General features: G+C 45.5%; 1 protein-coding gene across 1 annotated transcript in view; it reads right to left on the bottom strand.

The window, feature by feature from the left end:
• Positions 1 to 16,604, bottom strand: part of MXRA5 (matrix remodeling associated 5) — a 32,477-nt gene extending 15,873 nt beyond the window's left edge. The window contains exons 1-4 of the mRNA XM_006112246.5: positions 15,910 to 16,604; positions 10,032 to 10,247; positions 2,631 to 2,760; positions 2,009 to 2,399 (exon numbers count right to left, since the gene is read on the bottom strand). Of these exons, the coding sequence (XP_006112308.3) occupies positions 2,009 to 2,399; positions 2,631 to 2,760; positions 10,032 to 10,237 (727 nt within the window). The 5' untranslated portion in view covers positions 10,238 to 10,247; positions 15,910 to 16,604. The remainder of the gene's footprint in view (positions 1 to 2,008; positions 2,400 to 2,630; positions 2,761 to 10,031; positions 10,248 to 15,909) is intronic.
• Positions 16,605 to 20,250: the final 3,646 nt, after the last annotated feature.

Here is a 20,250-nt window from a genome sequence, read left to right as displayed (position 1 = left end):
TCCTCCTCATAAATCTTCCAGCTTCTGTTCTTTTCTGCTTCTCTAAGATGAAGGTTGCCAGGATGTGGCCATCCTCCCAATTTATTCTGAGAAATGGCCTTTAATTTCCTCTGTGTTAACCTTAGTTGAATTCACTGAAACAAAGCCAGCTCTTGTACCATGGATATATCTTATTTCTCCATTAATAATGTGCTCTACCAACTTTTTATTACAATTGCAATTTTTAGGAATCATGCTTTTTAACTCAAATGCTACTATGATTCTCTTATGTATGAACAGAGAATTTTTGCAGGAGATTCATAATTACCTTTCCACCACATTACTTTTTGGAGTGTTTCCCGTTGGCAAGACAGTCGAAAAACAGAGCTGTCCTTAGGGACAAGCAGTACAAGCAAGAGAATAACAAAGGGTATGTCTACACTACAGCACTATTTCAAATTAACTTAATTCAAAATAACACATCTATACACAAAAACTATTTCGAAATAGCGTTTTGCTATTTTGAAATAGCACGTCCACAGTGAGTGGACCCTGACCCGAAGTTAAGGCTGGCCGGAACCAGTGCCAGCAGGGCATCAGGTTAGGACTTAGTGTGTGGGGCTGCTACCTGAGGCTAACTGAGTTCCGTGCTTAAATGACCCTATACCCACCCCGGACAGACAGTTCTCAGGGTTTCCTGCTTGTTTGTCTACCTCGATGAGGGACAGCAAAACAGTCCTGTCTTGGAGTGCCCGAACTTGAGACACCACAGCACTCGGCCACATGGAGCCAGAGCTGCCCCTGGGCATGGCGGTGAGTCTTGTGGGGTCGTTGCCATTAGCCCGGCTGCATTTTCTGCCATCCAGGAGGTCCATCGGGGAGGGCTGTCAGGATACAGGAGTTCCTGAGGGACAGCGTCCACCCCGAGGAGCCCTCAGAGCCTCCCCGGTCCTCCCTACCGGGGGCTTGTACCCCATTCCTCCCTCACGTCCTTCTACTTATCCCTCCCTACCCCTCCTTCCTGATGTCAAATAAAGGACACATATGTTCAAAAATAGAAACTGGGTTTATTGAACAAAACTGGTGGGGGGAGGGGATGAACCTCTGGGGAGACTGGGAAAAGGAGGTGGGAGAGGGACAGCGAGAGAGTGAGAGAGGGGAGGGGGAAACCTGGGAGGAGGGAGCTGAAAGGGGGAAGCAAGGAGAAGAAGGGGGAGGGGAAGCTCAGGGCCCAGCGTTGAGGGTCTTGCCGGACCAACTTGATTTTCATGCAAACCTGCTCCTGGGTTCGTATGTGGCCTTTGGTGGCCAGGCTAGCAGCTATCCTGCCATAGACGGCTGCATTCCTCTGTCTAGTGCGGAGATGCCCCAATGGACATTGGGGGCACACCCCAAAACCTGAATAAGGTCTATGATCTCCACCCTGGGTCAGGAAGGTGCCCGCCTTCTCCAGCCCCTGTCATGCTCCTGGGAGCTGGCAGACTGCTCCTGGGGAGCAGTAGAGGGCTGGCTGCCGGTGACTTGCTGGCTCATGTTTTAGGGCCACTGGGTCAGGGGCCCCGGAGGCTATGCTGGCTCTGGGCTGGCAGGCTTGGAGCTGGCAGAGGCACTGTGGCCAGGGTCTACCCCTTTAATGGCTCCGGGGTTGGCAGAGAGGAGAGGAAGTTTTCCTGGTTTTGCGCTGAGTGGCCACCAGGGCTCCCTGGGAAGGGCTGGAGCCCCCCTATTTCGAATTAAGTGTCTACACAGCACTTAATTTGAAATAACTATTTTGAATTTGGTGTTACTCCTTGTAGAATGAGGTTTACCAAATTCAAATTAAGGGCTCCGTTATTTCGAATTCAATTCAAAATAGTGGTTTGCATGTATAGACGCTATTAAAGTTAATTAGAAATAATGGCTGTTATTTTGAATTAACTTTGTAGTGTAGACATACCCAAAGGGTGTTGTATGCCTAGCAGAAGAAGGATATATTACTGGAATATTTTCACTACTATAACGAATAGAATAATCATTGATCTTTTCCCACCTCCAGACTTCTTCTCCCATTCCAGGAGCCATTTCAAGCTGCAGTCACAGGACCAGGGATTGCCATGAAGGTAAAGATTCTCCAGGAGTGGCATTCCTTGAAACATCCCTGCAGGCAGTGTCTGAATGCTATTTTCAGACAGATATAGGTGTTTTACTGTTGACAGTCTGAAATAATCCAGGAATGTAAATGTTGAAAATGTGTTGGGATGAATCTGCTGGAGTAAGTTTCCTTCCAAATGAAGCAATCTCAGAGAAGTTAATCCATTAAAAGCATTTGGGTGGATGAATTCAATTCTGTTGTGGTCCATGTGCAGTCTCATTAAATTTGAAAGTCCTTGGAGAGTTTGCCTTGTTAGAACTTTTAGCTTGTTGTAGCTAATTTTGAATACCTAAAAGAGAAATACCTAATAGTGAAACAGAGAGCAGAGTGACAGAATAACCATTAATAAGCCATTAATTGACATTATTCATGGCATTATTGTTATTCAAAAGCTTTCAATATAACTGGAACAAAATGGATAACCTATCAGAGAATTAACAAAGTGTTAAATAAATCTAGTTATTTAAGTATTTTTACCATTGTATAACTTGTAATGTATTATATTTAGAAACATCATTACCTGTAGAGATATGAGATCTTTTAAAGCTCCATTGGGTATATTTTGGATGTCATTTCCATGAATCATGAGCAATTCCAGTTTTGTAAGTCCTGCAAATGAGTTTTCAGATATGGACTGTATGCTATTAAACCTGGAGGGGAACCACAACATATACAGTTATATTTCATGTATGACAGATTCTCATGGATTTCAAAGGCTTGACTTTCTAGGAGACATTGGATGAATCCTAAAATGTTCAGTTGAAGGACCAAATGTTCCAGTAAATATTTGATACAGTCAAGTGCACTTAGCCATATATATGTCAGGTTTTTAATTAGTCATAATTTAAAGTAAAAGCGAATGGGAATTTAAATTCTAAGAAATGTCAGTATATTTTTCCATGAAATTCTCATTAAGGGAATGGTATACGTTATTGGCATGTTGCCAGTCTACGATAGTATGGAGACTGGCAAACTAACAGCATTGCCACTAGCAGTGTTGCCAACAAAGGAACTAATAGTTGGATAAAGCTGTGTGAAGAGGACGATTTAAAAATAGACATTTGCCAAGCAGCTCCTCAATCAGAACACCACAATTACTACCTGCACTGCTTGTCCTGATGCACAAATATCCAATATTGACATGAGTACCAGGAATTCTACATTAGGCTTCCAAGTTTTGAAGTTGGATTTTTTTTCATACTTTCTACTGCTGTGATGCATTATTTTGCAGATAGAATAGAATATCACAAGCACAGAGGAAATACATTGAAATGCTGAGATGTATGATGCATTTGCTGATGATTTCAGGCTTTTAAAGGAGTTTATTTTGTTCTTTTATAGGTGGCAAATTAATTAGTGGTATCTTTTATTTCTTGATTTCAAAATCAGCCATTTCCATTTCTATTTGAAAAGTAATGTTTTCTTCCTAAATCTACTGCCCTTTAATGACATTTATGAAAAAAACTTTTCAGTCTGAAAAAAAATGCAACAGAATAAGTTTTAGTTTTTGAAGAACTCAGAAATGTACACAGTATTCCGGGCATGGTCTCACCTGTGCAATGTAAAAAAGGGTGAAGGTCTCACTAATCTATGCTATGATACTTTGTTCCTGTAGCCAAAATACACATTAGCTGTTTTTGCCATCATACAATATTCTCATATTCAACATGTCGCTTACTCTGCTTCTTATTTTCACTATTGTATTCTGGTTAATACCCTCGCAGGACAGCATCACCATGGCAAAGAACAAGACAGTAACAGCAAAGAGAAGCAGAGGCAGCTCATGGATGCTGTCCTGATCCAGAATGCCCTTCCTGCAAAACATGGCCCTGCAGTTCCATAATTAGGAACTCAGGCTATGTCTAGACTGCAAGCCTCTTTCGAAAGATACTTTCGAAAGAGCCTCTTTCGAAAGAGAGCGTCTAGATTGCACGCAGAATTTCGAAAAAGCAAGCCGCTTTTTCGAAAGAAAGCACCCAGTGAGTCGGGATGCTCTCTTTCTAAAAAGCCTGTTTGCTTTCAAGAACGCCTTCTTTCGAAAGAGCACTTTCGAAAGAAGGCGTTCTTCCTCGTGGAATTAGGTTTACCACCGTCGAAAGAAAAGCCGCATTCTTTCGATTTAATTTCAAAAGAACGCGGCTGCAGTCTAGACGCAGGTGAAGTTTTTTCGAAAAAAGGCTACTTTTTTAGAAAAAAAACCTGAGTCTGGACACAGCCTCAGACATGCCCTTTACCCCCTCTAAAAAGTTGGGAGCTAGGATCAGCAGCAACTCCTAACCTCTGGATCCCAGCAGCAGTACTCTCAGAGACTCCCAATACTCAATTAGATTCAGCCTTTGGGCATCAAGCACATTTCACCTGACATTCCAGCTCTTCTAAGCCCTGTAACAGCCCTGAGAATTTAAAGCTGTAGCAGACACAGATTCAACCCAGAATCCATGTAGACAAGAGGAGTCAGAGGCAGAATGTATACATGTTTCTATCTTGATACACTTCCTGCCTCCCCCAAAACCTAAGCACTTTGAGTTTTGTTTAGTCTGCTGCAGTAATTAAAAGTGTGTATATAGCTGGTCACATGTGAAGATTGATTAGTTAAATGTTTTTCCATATACAAAGATATAATTATTACAGTGTTTTCATTAAAACTTAATTTTATTGTTCTTTCATAATAAAACTGTCCATGACTCATGCTTGCATCCAACATAAAAATCATTTAAATAAAGCTGAAATAATTCATAGCATTTTACAGTAACACATAGGAATGCAGAACTTCAACTGCCCACACACACAGGTTCTCCCTCTCCCCCCCCAAAAAAATCTTCATCCCTACATCCGTCACAGGCTAACATGTTCAGGCAGGAGGCTCAATACATATACAATAGGGATCCCTGACAACATGCTCCCTGCATGTTGTGGAACTCTGAGAAACTCCCTGAAGGCTGTTCAAATTTCTGAGCAAGTCTCCACGCCTCAGCCTTCCACCCTTTAATAAAGCTTTCTCCCTTTCGCTCACAAACGCAACATGTTCCTAGAATGGCTGAAACAGTTTTTTCCTGCTGCTTCCAAACTGTTCCATAAACAGCCCCACCAGCTTTTGAAATGGCTAGATGCACACTCAGCTACCATTCTGCAGCTACTCAGGCAATAACCTGTGAATAAGCTCAGTCATTGAATAAAACCTGTCAAACCCCCACACCATTAATGTGCTCCTGGGGTGAAGAGTGCTTTCTCTATTACTTTAAATATTACTGCCTTCTGAAAGACCCCTAGCATCATGGACATTTCCAGGACACACTACAATTATATCTGTAAATCTGTTGTAGTTGTCTACTGGTCCTTGGCATACTATGGAGAAATATCCCTTTCTGTTTACAAATTCTGTGTCCTGGGGAGGGTGGGGAATGATAAGCATATGGGTTTCATCTTTTGCTCCAATACACTTTGGGAACCCCATACATGAAAAACCTTCCATAATCTTCTTAGTATTAGAGGGGTAGCCGTGTTAGTCTGATTCTGCAAAAGTGGCGAGGAGTCCTGTGGCACCTTATAGACTAACTGAAGTGTTGGAGCATAAACTTTTGTGGGCAAAGAAAGTGGGTCTTTGCCCATGAAAGCTTATGCTCCAACACTTCAGTTAGTCTATAAAGTGCCACAGGACTCCTCGCCGCTTTTGCAATCTTCTTAGTGTTACCCAGTTTCATGTCTTAATTGAACAGTACATTACCATATCCATACCAGACCTTTAAGTGAATGGCCCCAACAACTGATCTTCCTAAGCTACATTGGCTGGCTACAGGCCAAGAACTTTCTTGGGTGGCCAGCTTCCAGACGGCAAAAGTGACTCTTTTCTCCACAGATATGAGGCATCACATGTTGGTATACAGTCACTGAATATTTGGGGTCAGTTCTCCGCAGATCTAAAAAAGGTGGCTCTTCTCATCCGGAATCTCTCTGGCCACAGCTGATCATTCTGATTCTGCAAAAATATCCTCTCCCATGCATCCACGCTGGTTTCCCAAGCCCAGAGACAGCACTGAATGATGTATAGGTGATCCAGGCCAGGGCCTCTTGTTCCAATAGCTTAGCATCCTCCTTTTCTTCCATCTTGTTGCAATGGCTGCACAGTGTTATCCTGCTGACAGAGGAGCAGCTGCTGCTGCTGCTGTCAAATATTCCCCTGGTCCCACAACTCACTGGTGTGACAGGAGAAGTCTACTGCCAAATCTGTCCAACTCTGAGTGCTGTAATACAGCCCGACCAGCCTGGGCATATTCATGCATGTCATCATAGTAATACAGCGCATTGTTGGCTCCATGTAGCTGACAGGAATTTGGAAATGGCACAAACCAGACCAGAAAAGTAGCATGGGATGGAGACAGTGGAAATATGATTTTAAAAAAACCAAAAAACAAGAAAAACTGAACCCATCTAATGCCTCACAGTTCACAGCAGAAATAATCCCCGAATGCATGCTCAGCAGCAAAGCCAAGGGATAGCCCAGGATATCACCCTCTGTTGGCAGCAAATTGCAGACACGTGTTCATCTGATGTGCCATGAAAATGGAATAGGTACTGTGTGTACATGGCTAATGGCAAGACTTGCATATTACAAGTTACATGACACATAAAAAGCTTCAAATTAACCCCTGTGTAAACAAACGGTGCTTTCATCCTAATTCCCACCTCTGCACAATGAAAAGCCTGCACATAATTGCCACTGAAAAATAGTAGGTCAGATAATCAGCAGATCTAAATTAGCACAACTATGCTAATTTCTAAAGGTCAGTTGAGTTCCTGGCACAATAATCATAATTAATATCTCAAGTGGTGCAAATTACAGTTTTTGAAGTTTACTGAATTTTGAAAATTGAAAAAATAGTTTCAAGTTTAATTAAATATTTTGTTTTGACAAAATGAAAACATTTAATTTTAATGTTGACCATTTAAAATGTTTTATTGGATTTTTTTTAAAAAAAATCAACTTAAATGACTTTTACAATGAAAAGTCATTTCAAGTAGAAAAATTTAAACATTCTGTTTTCCAAATATAAAAATGAAATATTTTGATTGTTTCACTTTTTTTCTGACTGAAATAAACTGTCAAAATTGATAGGAATTCACAAAATGAGTTGGTATAGTTAAATTTGCATTTTTTGCTGAAAATGTTTCAACCAAAACCGTTCACCTAAGTCTAAAACCAACATAAATAAACATCGTGTTTTGCAATTTATAACTAAGACCACTCAAGGATTCATAAAAAAGACTAATGTCAATAAGGACTGAGACAATCGTATCTAAAAGCTTGGCTAATGCTTGTCTTCACTATTCTGGCCCAAGAGAATGAATATTATTCACAAAATAAAGGGTAAACAAACCAAATAATAGCATATTTCCCCTCTCTGCAGTAAAACCTGCGGTAGCGACCTAAACCTGAACTCCTACCAAATCATTTTGACTGGGAGGTAAGGGTATGTGCCCCCACAGGGTGCAGAATGGTTCTTGAGTCTGGAGAAAAAAAGGCAGGGAGTATTGCCAAGGAGATGTCTAATCCTTTATTCTTTAGGAGGGGAATTTCACATATGAATAATGCCCTCCATAAGCAGATCTTTATGACAAGATCTCCTATAGTTATTGTAAGTGGAATTGGTAGTGATGCCTACAAGGTAGAGCCCTACCAAATTCACAGCCATGTAAAATGTATCACAGATTGTGAAATCTGGTGTCCTTCCATGAAATCTGCCCTATCGTGTTTTTACTCTATACTATTCAGATTTCATGGGGTGAGAACAGTGTTTCTGAAAGTGGGGGTCCTGATTCAAAAGGGAGTTGCAGGGTGATTGGAAGTTTATTTAGGAGGGTCAAGTCTTCTGCACTGCCTTTAGAGCCAGGCAGCTGGATAGCAGTGGTTGTAATGTTGAGAATGTGCCCAGCTCTGAAGGCAACTCTTACTTATGTACTGCTGCTTCCAGAGCTGGATGGCCAGAAAGTAGCAACTGCTGACTAAGACCCTAGCTCTACAGACAGCAGCACAGACTTAAGGGTGGAAACATCATACCATGCCATCTTTACTTCAGTGCCTCTGCTGGTGGCAGTTCTGACTTCAGTGCAGGATTTCTGGCCAGCAGCTACTGTTCTCCGGTAGTGAAGCCAATGCTGCTGCCAACAGCTATGTAGAAATAAAGGTGGCAATACCACAACACCCATACATAACTCCTTTTTGGCACAGGACCAGTGTTCCCTTTAAGCTGTGTGACAGCACAGGTGACTAATCAGCTCAGCCCAGTCAGAGGCTCTTGGCTCCATGCAGGGAGTTGACTTACTGGGCAGGGCTGATTAGAGGGAACATTGGTCTGGACCCCTACAATTACAACATTATGACATTTCAAATTTAAATAGCTAAAATAATGAAAATCCTATGCTCATGAAATTGACCAAAATGGACCATATGTTTGATAGGCCACTACGTATACATAATGTTGCTTTAAAATGTCCATCCAAAATGCTATTTTCAAGTTCTTATAATTTTGCCAGATTTAAATTGTTTGGGCTGAAATTTTCCACATCTGGTGTTTGCATCAGACTGAATTATTTTGTAAATTTTCAGTGGAAAAATAAGTATGCAATCATGTAATTAAATATAGTATCATGCTACATACATACAAGGAGGGAAATTAACTTTTCACAGATAGCCTTAACTCTGGAATTTCCTAAATTTTGAGTACTTGACTTTGCAACTTTATTGTTCTTTTTTCACAGATTTTTGAGTGTCATCTTATTTAATAGTGAATATTCAATAATCGTTACATTTTCCAACCAAAGGTCCACCAGAAATGTTAAGGCCAACTGGAACAGTGCACACATGGCAAGACACAATTTGACCTCTCTTCATTTCCATCTGTTTGGCCATAGCTTTGAAACAACAGGACGAAATTACTCCCTGTAGTACCATATCTGTTTAATCTAATTTAAGATTAATTTCCCACATTATTTGTGCAAATAATGTATTTGATAAATGGGGACCATTAAAAATTATAGTGATAGCAGCTGGTCTGAAATAATCACAGAGCATATCTGGGCCAGCACTACAGTCCTTAGCACCACTGGAGCAATGAAAAGGAATACAGCCAGTCCCTGAGTTATGAACGGTCGATTTACGTCCGTTCTCATTTACGACCAAACCTCCCATTAAGCGGTTGTAAAGGCAGTCCCTGAGTTACGAACGTGACCTGCGCTTATGAACAGCACGGTCTGAATGTAACTCAATGGGGTCCAACTTACGAACATTTCAACTTACGGCCAAGTTTTTGGTCCGTAACCCGTTCGTAATTTGGGGACCGGCTGTAATAAAGCTGTTTTAACTAGGCACCTCTTTTGTACTGTAGGAGTTATACATTATTCTGTGAATAGACACACTGATTTCAAAATAGGCAGTGGACAGACTAAAAAAGCTAAAAAAATATAGTAGGATGTAGTATTGAAATTAAATCGTCTTCTAACATGAATATTATTTGATATACAGAAATACTCTAAGGTGGGAGGATATTCTTTTTTACAACCTCAATAGAACAATTATATTAACATCCAAACTATTACTCATTAATTATAGACATTTTCTGGTTTCTAGTATGGTTCTAAATTTATTTTGAAAAACAGATTTATGACCATTACAAATATCAATTTCCCATTGGGTACAATATTTCTCTAAAACACATCTTATTCCAGATAGAATATAACACATATATAACTGGACACCATATTCATGGAAAAATCTTAATCCTAATCCTAAAATATCAATAATCATCTACAAATACAATTCTGCTCATCAGACATACACAATGCTCTCACCATGCAGCATGTGTGCTGAGCTGTATAAATTATACACAGAGAATATAAAACCATTCAGTAAAATTGCAATACAAACCCCAAATTGATTCTTTCCACATGTTTAGAGATTCTTGCTGGCACTGCTGCCAAGGATCGAAATGTGCAGTGAACTTCAGTGGGAACATAACAGGCACATGGGCGTGGACATGCAAAAGTGATTTGTGGAAGTCCCAGGGACACAATCAGCACCACGGATAGTGCCCCCAAATTTCCCCTCTTTCGCATCTTGTCAGTTGTCTTCATTTCGCTGAACCTGTTCAATTTGTAAAAGAAAATGTTTCATCTTTGCAAAAACATTTGTAGAGCATAATTGCTTAAATGATGGCTTCTGTAGGAGCTACTTTTAAGGCTTCCTGACTGATCTACAAAAATGGAAGATATAGGGAAAACTTTGTACAGGTTGAACCTTTACAATCCGAGACTCTCTGGTCCAGCAACATCATAGTCCGGCAGGATCACAGATATTGCTGGACTACGGAGCCCCAGTTGGACTGTTTCAGAAGAGCAGCCCAGGCTGGGTTGGCAGTGGGGAGTGCAGCCCCAGCAGGACTGGCAGGATGGGGAGCATACAGCTGGGTGTGCAGCCCAGACCGGCACCATGGGGGACACACCCGCAGCAGGACTGGAGGCAGCAGAGCCGGCCCCTGTCTGGGGCTAGCACGGTGGGGGTCAAAGCCCCGGCCAGGGCTGCCATGGGGGAGCTGCAGGCAGCAGCAAGTGGCAGAGAGCTCAGCCCCAGCTAGGAGCAAAGCCTACAGCTGGGTAGGGAATCTTGACATCCCTTGATATGGCAAACTCCATTGTTCAGGACCACTCAGGTCCTGAGGGTGCCGGATCAGGGAGGTCCGACATGTACAAATTTATTTCTAAGCACTCTGACAGGTAATTTAGGCAAAAATCTATAAAATATTATGCAAAAAGAGTTTTTCTTTCACGTTATTTGTATTTGAGTGCCAACTTTTCCCTCATTTCTATTTTACCATAATTATACTATTTTTTTATATTTCCCTGTGGTGAAATATTTTATACTTTTAGTTGACACATTACTTATGGGAGAAGACATTTGCTAGCACATTAGGGCAGAGAATTAGGAGTCATATCCGGGACTGCCATACTTTACTTCTCACTTGCTGCCTGATGTTGCTATGCAATGCCATTTAAGCTAAAACTTTCAACAACAGCTATGGTAATGACTTCTAAAATCAAGCTAATTATTTTGACACTTGAACATGGATGGTCTAACATCTCAATTAAATATCTCAAATCTGAAAATCTGGCATTGATGTCTATAAAAGTTACAACATTTCCAAACTTGGGTTCCAGAAGTTTAAATTCATAGTTAGGCACTACAGTAAGGATCCATATTTTACAAAGATGCTCAGGACCTGTAGCTATCACTGATTTTGAGGATTTAGCAGGTTAGAAAATCAGATAATTTGCTTGGGTGGCTAATTGTCATTTGAAGAGACTAGCTTCAGGCAAACAAGTTGAAAATTGTAGTTCCAGTTGTTAGACCTTTATGATGTGCTTTGAGTTCTTCAGATGAAAAGTGCCACAGAAAGGCAGCTTATTATTAATTGTGATGTTATGATTATATAATGTAGTGTAAGAATGAAAGACATTCACTCAAGTTTATGATGGTTTGTGGATTTCAGTTGTATTAAAATCTCATGCACTATTGCCTACATCAAGATATTACCTATTGTATAAAAGTACAATTTCTTAAATCTGAAAACTAATTTTTTTCAATCAACATCATACAAAAACCATTATATTTCAAAGGAGAGACTCGTCAATCTGAAGAGGTTTCTCAACTGTCTGTCAAGTTAATAAGACAGTTACTACAGGTATTTGCTATAAAATACTTCATGAGGTGTGTAAGAACAATACACTTATTCAGATGATCCTTTTAGTGACAGCTGTCATATTAAAATACCTTACACGTTTCATTTTCTTTTGAAGAGCACTAATCCTGCATTTCCTTTTACATAATTCTTTCATGAGTCAAGCAGAAGTTACATCATCGCCACAATCAAAAGGAAGGACCTACACCTCAGATCTAAAAGGATATTTAGGCATCCAACTCCCATTAAGAGTCAGTGTAAACTGATACAGGATTAATTTCTTTAAGAGGAGTTACATTTATGAGAGACGCAGATTTAAAACTCATTTCTGATGCTTTCATCATTAACCACTTCTGTTAGTAATAATGATATTTTACTTTTTAGTTATTCCCCAAATAGTCACTGAAACTTACAACATCCCTGTTAACCAGAGAAGCATTATTCTCATTTTGCAGATGGATTATGAGACTTGTTGAACATCACAGAATAAATCAGTAGGAGAGTAAAGAATGGAACTCCAGGAGTTCTGATTTCTTGTACACCACTGTAATCACTAGACTATATTTCTCAGATTGTGGAAAAGACCATACCTCTGTAGAGCAGTGGTCACCAACCAGTCCATCAAGATCTGCTGGTAGATCTTGGAGCCTGTGACAGGTGATCCTGACTGATTTGTCCAAGAGGTTATCAAGCCCAGCACTTCAGCTGCCCCCCCACCCAGACTGCCGCATATCTGCCCTTTGTCTTGGAGCTGTCCACTCAGGAGTCTCCTGCTTTCTGTGCAGGGCAGGGGTTGATATCAAGATGGCTCCTCTCCCACCCTGTATCCTTTCTCCAGAAAGCAGAGAGAGGGTACAACAGGACTTGAGATGGAGTTTGGTGGCTGCTTTTGGGAGTGGTGCAGGGTCATGACCAGGGCAGGGGTGAGCCTGCCTTATGCCCACTGCACCACAGCCAGGAGCCACCTGAGGTAAGCAGTTTCCAGCTGGTGCCTACATCCCAAAACCCTCCCCGTGTCATGAACCTCCTCCTGCACCCTAAGCCCCTGCCTTAGCCCCAAGCACCCCTGCATCCAAACACCCTCCCAGAGCCTGCACCTACAACCCCCTCTGGCACTCTAACTGCCTGCCCCAGGCTCAGCTCAGAGCCCTTCTCACACTCCAAATTCCTTAATCCAAGACCAGCGCCAAAACCCCAGCACTCTGCCCCAGACTGGTGAAAGTGAAGGAGGGTGGGAAGGGAGGGAGAATGAAGTGAGCAGGGGTGGGGCCTCGGAGAAGGGGCACAAAGGAGGCATGGCAGGGTATTTGGGTCTGAGGTAGTTCTTGGATGGCACTTAAATTCAAAAAATGATCTTGTGCTTAAAAAGGTTGGGGACCACTGCTGTAGCAAACAAGGAGCAATTTCCCTTTTCCACCAGGGGCTGCAGCCACATAACATGCGAGAAAACAGAAGTAGGAACTGTAAACACAAGTGGCTGCGTCTAGACTGGCAAGTTTTTCCAAAAACTTGCCAGCTGTCTACACTGGCCACTTGATTTTATGTAAAAGCACTGACGTTCTACTGTCCGAAATCAGTGCTTCTTGCACAAATGCTTTGACATTCCCGTTCGGGCAAAAGCCCTTTTCCGGAAATGTTTTTGCGAACAAGGGCCAGTGTAGACAGATAAAAACTGTTTTGCGCAAAAAAGCCCCGATGGCAAAAATGGCGATCGGGGCTTTCTTGTGCAAAACCGCATCTAGATTGGCACGGACACTTTTCCACAAAAAGTGCTTTTGCGGAAAAGTGTCCGTGCCAATCTAGACGCTCTTTTCCACAAATGCTTTTAACGGAAAAACTTTTCCATTAAAAGCATTTGCGGAAAATCATGCCAGTCTAGACGTAGTCAAGTGAGTTTGGAGCTGCCAGCTACCACTAGGAGTCATCAGTGGGAAAGTGATATCCAGGGAAGCCAAGAAATAGCACCGGGTGGGTCCACAGCATGTCATGTGGACCAAGGATCCAGGTAGATAGCCATTATTTGCAGGAGAGACACAACCAAATAACTAGGAATTGTGTGCAGGGGAACTGTCCATCTGGCAGTACATTTATGTTTACTGTGGTTGGTCCTGCCCATGAGGGCAGGGGACTGAACTTGATGACCTCTGGAGGTCCCTTCCAGTTCTAGGATTCTATAGGGGAGCTGAGAAGGAGGCAGCAGAGCAATGTATGCAACTCAGCAGAACAGCCGGGAACTGAATGGCATGTGCAGGGGAGAAGAGAATCAGGGGGCAACACACATATTCAGGGGAGAGAGTTGTATGGGAGTGTTGTAGATGGAAAAAGGATGGGAAGGAGACAGCACATGCAGAGGGAAAGAAGAATCAAATACCAATAAAGAAACATACCAGGAAGGGATAGACAGAATACACAGGAGGGAAGAGGAAATATAGAACCTCCAAAAAGTGTTCTCTTCCCCTGCCTCTCAGATTCAATGGAGTTAAATACAGCAGTTGCCACAGCACTATTGCATGACTGGCAAGCTGGAGGGGAACGGGTTCATGGTACAAAGCACGAAAGCCCGCCCTCAAGAGCAGACACATACATATCCTTGCTGCCCAAGAGTACACGCAAAGCAGATAAGTGGGTGCGATCTGGGATGCAGGGGGAGAGCTGTGGAAAGCCACCAGCCAGCTCTCCTCTTAATTCTTTGCCGAATGACCTACCCAGAGTTTAAGGTCCCACCTCCTGCCAGGGCTGGCCCTACTTCCCATAGGCAAGGCTACAGGGGCGGCGGGCATCATGGGCAGCGGGAGGGGAACTTTGCCTTCCCAAACCGCCAGCCTGGCCCCACCCAGACTCCGCCCCAGCACGCCGACTGTAGGCAGACTGGGGGCGGAGTGTTGCTGCCCCAGAGCAGCTGGCCTCCGGGTGCTCTGGGGCGACGGAAGCTGGGGCTGTGCGCTTTTAGCCTCCTGCCTTCCCGGTGCTTCGGGCCGGAGGAGGCTCCAGTGCCGCCCACCCTCTCCGTGCTCCAGGACTGGGGAGGCTGCAGCCATGTGCGGGGGAGGGCTTGGCTAGCACGGGGTAAAGGGGCTTACTTCACCCGGCCCTTCCTTCACCCACTGCCCCTGCATGGCTCAGTGCATTCGGAGTTTGCTTTCGGTGTGAGGTAGCAGGTTCAGCGTGCCTCGGACTGGCACAAACCATGGGGATGTTTGCAATTCGCTGTTTTCAGCTGTTTATAGCCGAGTGAGCCCTAACGGGCCTCAGTTTGCTGCCCAGTAGCAGAAAGCGTTGTCACCCCCGCTGTGTGGAGGGGTTCACTAGCTACACCCGAGGATTAGTGACAGCATCGCTGATGCTTCCACAGGGCGCTGAAAGGCTGAGAAAGGGAGAGTGCGGCTCTGAGATCTCCGCTGAGCCAGGGGAAGGGGAGCGACCCGCTCCTACAAACTGCGCTGAAGGCGACACACCCTCCTCCCCTGCCGCGAGCGCTGTGGGTTCAAAGGGCGTTTGGTCTGAGGAGGGACTGCAAGCCCTCAGGAAGGGCAGCGAGGAGGGGAGGGGGAAGGCGACCTTTCCAGCAGCGGGAACTTGCTGGGGAGGCTGGTGCATGAGGAATCCCCGAAAGCCTGGGGCGGGAGGAGGGCTTCCCTTCAGAGCCGGGCTTGGGCAGATGCTTCGCATTAGGGCACAATTCCCCCTGCTTCCCCGAGCGGGACTCGCAGCAGCCGGCCAGGGCGCACTGCGCAACAGAAAGAAATGAAACACGCCCCACGTGCGTGGAGCTGAAGCCCCCTCCCGGACCCGCGCTCAAGCAGCATTTCCCCTCGACTGGCCCAGGCTTCAATACCCGAAAGCGGGCTCCCCCCCCCCCCCCCGGGCACGCACACACACACACACCCCAAAAGGGTTGAACTAGCTAGCGCGCGTGTGTGGCTTAACCAGGCACTTTCCCGAGCGCCCCTCCAGGGGGCTCTTCTGCAGGGTCCCACACGTGGGCAGTTAAAATGCAAGGAGAGGCAGGCAGCAAAGGGGGGGGGGGGGACGCAGAGAAAGCAAAATAGCATTTGATGCGTCAACCATTACCTGCAGTTTGGCAGAGGGGAGGAGGGGGCTCACACAATCCCGCCCGCAGCGCCCATCCTCCTCAGTCGCTGCCAGAGGCTAGAAGCTTGTCTACAGTATGCCCAGGAGGGAGGCTGTTTCAGACGCGGAGTGCTCCGGCTCTGTGCCTGTCATTGGGTAGCACCTGGGACTCCAAAAGTTCATGCCAGCCCAAAGCAACCTGGCTCGGCTCTGGGCTATAATCCCTCATGCCTTCTCATCGCCCGCAAGCCAGGCTGCCAGAGTCCAGGCTCCACAGAAAAGAACGAGCCCCCGACATTCATCCACCTTTTGTTGGTCTCAAAAAAAAAACAAACCCCACCAAAAACAAAAAAAACCCCAACAACAAATCCCGAGATCACTTGTTGCAAAGCAAAGGGGCCGTGCAAATCATGCAGGCGCTGCAGGCGGCATTTCACAGCCCCGGAGCTCTTTCCTGCCCGGGACTGCGGGCGGGGGTGTCTCTCGCAGCGGTTGGCTCAGCCTCAGGCAGTCGCTCACATCGGGCAGCAAAGCCAGGAGGAAAGGAGGGGCGCACAGCACTCCGGGCACGGCACGCAGTTCTCCTGCTCCCGCCTGCGTCCTGCCTGCTCGGGTGTGCTCGGGGCCAGGACGGAGGAGCTGCTCAGCTCTTCGCTTTTGGTGGGCGGCTCTTTGGAGGGGAGCTAATGGGGAGGGAGCTAAGCGAGGGTGCTGGAGACGGAGTTTTGCTGAGGTGTAATTTACGTACATTGAGAGCTGGCGCTGGCTAGGGCTGGGAGCTGAGTAGGGAGGTTGTTTAAAAGCGAGACAGGAGCGAATTGCAGAGGAGAGGGGCATAGGCCAGGGATGTTAGCAGCCAGCCGGCTACTGTTTAAATGCTTATCAGCTAACGGTCTGGTAAACCTCAACACCCCCCCCCTTCCCACCCCCAGCACTGCATTTTAAATTCAGACCCGCAGGCTGGCTCAGTCCCAGGATGGCTCAGTCTGATACAGAGGCAGCAGGTCAGGGTGGCAGGGGGCTCCCCTGGAGTGGGGTCAGAGCACACTGGCTGGCGACTCCGGCCCCAGGGGGAGCTTTTTGGTAACCATGTACCCGTTAAAAGTTGTTGCAGCTACACAATTACTTACACAATATCTAACTCCCCTAGAGATAGTCACAAAATTCATTGCACCAGAATCCCCATGCAACAAGCCAGGGAGGTCTTTTCACCAGAGAAGGGTCAGGAGCCCCTCCAAAAAATTCCTACAAGCACAGCATGGGGATGTGGGTGAAGATAGCCCTGGGGGAGGCAAGTGTCCTGTCCTGCCTTTTCCATCCAGGGCCTGTCCCATAGGAGCCAAGATGCATCCCTACCAGCATCATGGGAAGGGAGAAGGGCACACTGCCCCTGGCTCCCCCGGCCCTGGAGCACCAAGGAGGAGGGAAGGCATGTGGGTCGAACCTCCCCGGTCCTGGAGCATGTGGTGGGCGAGCACTCCAGGACAGCAACACTCTACCCGCGTACTCCTACAGTGTTCTGGAGGGTATGTGTGAGAAGAATGAGTAGAACCAGGCTGGAAGGTCTTCTCCCACCTTTATACCAGCCGCCTCTGACAGGTAGTGTGCCAACTCCCAGGTGAAGCTCTTAAATATAACACAACAGTAATGTAAAATGCAAGTTCTAAAGAGGTGATGGTGCCCCTGGGGCAGAGTCAGTATTTTGTTTACAAACAGAAGCAGGGGGATTAAGGTAAAAAGGCTGAGGATTAAAAGAAGATTCTGAAATGTAGCCTGTAAAAGGGCGAGGAAAGAAGGACTCAGAAAAAAATGCAGCGAAGGAAATTCTGCCCTTACTGCACTTCCCTGTGGTCATATGGGAAGTCCATGGGAGGAACAGGGTAGAACACAGATCTTTCAGGGCTAGCTCCTTATCCAGCAAAACAAGTCTACTTTTCTGTTGCATGCTGCCAAAAAAGAGGACTCTGATAGAAGTGATGTGACCAGTTCTCTGAAACTCTAGTGTAAAGTCCCAGGAAGTTGGGATAGATGTCATGGTTGATGGCAGGGCCATCCTAAGGTAGGCGCAGAGCCTCAGTCTCTGACCCCTGTGGAAAATCCCTGGATACATTTTTTGTTACTCTCTAAGGTTGCATCTACACTGCACCCTTAGCTTGAAATAATCTATGCAATTTAAGCTATGCAAACTGCATAGCTTATATCGAGTTAATTTTGAAATAGAGTGCTATTCCGAAACGTCCTTTAATCCTTGTGGAACGAGGTTTAGAGACATCAGAATAGGATGCCCATTATTTCAAAAGCTATTTCAAAATAACAGGCACACTGTCAAAACATAGGAAATGGTATTTCAGGATACCGGAAGTATTCTGAAGTAGCGCTTCTGTCTAGATGCACCCAAAGGTGCTGCAGGACTATTTGTCGTTTTGTAAGTTTTTTCTATTACAGACTAACATGGCTCTGAAACTCTTCATCCAAAAAATATGCCTTGGCATTGGAAAAGTTTTAGAAAAGTGCAAAAAATATTAGGGCTATGAAACAGCTGCCATATGAAGAGAGATTAGTAAGACTGGGACTTTTCATCTTGGAAAAGAGATGACTAAGGGGGAACATGATAGAGGTCTATAAAACCATGACTGTTGTGGAGAAAGTGAATAAAGTAGAGTTATTTACTTCTTCCCATAACACAAGGACTAGGGCTCACCAAATAAAATTAATAGTAGCAGGTTTAAAACAAAAGGAAGTACTTCTTCCCACAATGTACAGTCAACCCATGTGTGACGGGGCACGCCGCCCCCTCCCCACCGCCGCCAGCCCGCCCCGCACTGAACCCGCGGTCGCCCTGACCCTCCTGGGAACCACCCGGGGAGCAGGGACGAACTGCGGTGCCTGCTCCGCCGTCACGGCCCAGCTGACGAGCAGCGCAGCGGGGGTGTGGCTGGCGGAGGGGTGGGAACGCGCGGAGGGGGAGGAGCCAATGGACGCGGTGCCTGACGTCATCAGGGCCAGACGCCGGCACAGCCTTTTTGAAAGGGCCCCGTGGAGCCAGAGAGGGGAGAGGAGAGCGGAGGGAAGCAGAGAGGAGCAGAGAGTGAGAGTGAGAGGGAGAGGTGGAGGAGGCAGGAATGAGCGGAGGAGGGCGAGGAGAGACTGGCGCAGCACAGGAAGGGTGGGTGAGGGTAGCACGGGCCCGTGGGGGCCACGGGAGCAGTAGATAGGGGGTAGAAAGAAGCCCAGGGCGGGTGAACCCGGCGGGCTGGTGTGCTTCGGACAAGCGCCTCATCAGCGAGGCAGGTTTCCGCTCACCTGTCCTTAGGGCCCTGGGCTGGGGTCCGGGAGAGAGGGTGCGCCCGGACCCCCCTACCCCGCCTCGGGGTGCTATCACCGAGGGGCTGACCGGAGAACCTGAGATAACAGGGAGAAGGACTGGACTCGCCTGTTACACCATGGAACTCCTTGCCAGAAGATGTTGTGAAGGCCAAGACAATAACAGGGTTCAAAAAAATAACTAGATACATTCTTGGAGGTTAGGTCCCTCAGTGGCTATTAGCCAGGATGGGTAGGAATGGTATCCCTACCCTCTGTTTGTCAGAAGCTGGGAATGGGTGACAGGGGGTGGATCACTTGATGATTACCTGTTCAGTTCAATCCCTCTGGGTCACTTGACATTGGCTACTGTTGGAAGACAGGATACTGGGCTAGATGGACCTTTGGTCTGACCCAGTATGGCCATTCTTATGTTCTATGTAATAGGAGTGATTGAAGGAGCCACTACATCACAATATTCTATAGCTCAGGGTCAAAGTAATCACCTGAGAGTTGGCAAATCCCTTCTCCTTGCCAGACAGAATAGGGATTTGAACCACAAGTCTCCTACGTGCAGGTGCTTCTTCACTTGCACTGTGTCTCTACTTGATGCACCAGCACTGGTATGCCCTCCACTACCTGTGCACTCTATTCTCTTCTAGTCCCTCTCTAGATCAGGGCTACTCAACTTGGAAGCTCCAGGGACCACAACTGAAGTATGATTGCATATACATGCAAATATATATGCAAATAGCTTCTTTCATACTGAAAGGCGTGAATACAAAAATTAAGGCAAGATTTCACAACACGCAAGCCCCATTTATGTCAGTTCTGCTGATATTAATTAAATGCAATATTTACTGGATTTCTACCCATATGACAGCACTTTTAATGAGTAATGACAGTCCAGGAATTTAACTACTAAAACACATATCAACAGAAAACCATTATATTGATTACTTTTTTGTTTTGGCTCCCACCCGTGGACTGTACGTTGAGTCCCGTGTAAACCCAAACTGCACTGCAGGCCACGAACAA

Source organism: Pelodiscus sinensis, chromosome 1 (assembly GCF_052426305.1).
Source record: "Pelodiscus sinensis isolate ZL-2025 chromosome 1, ASM5242630v1, whole genome shotgun sequence".
Taxonomy (NCBI): Eukaryota; Metazoa; Chordata; order Testudines; family Trionychidae; genus Pelodiscus; species Pelodiscus sinensis.
The sequence above is the reverse complement of the archived record's forward strand: the minus strand, read 5'-3'. Positions and strand labels throughout refer to the sequence as shown.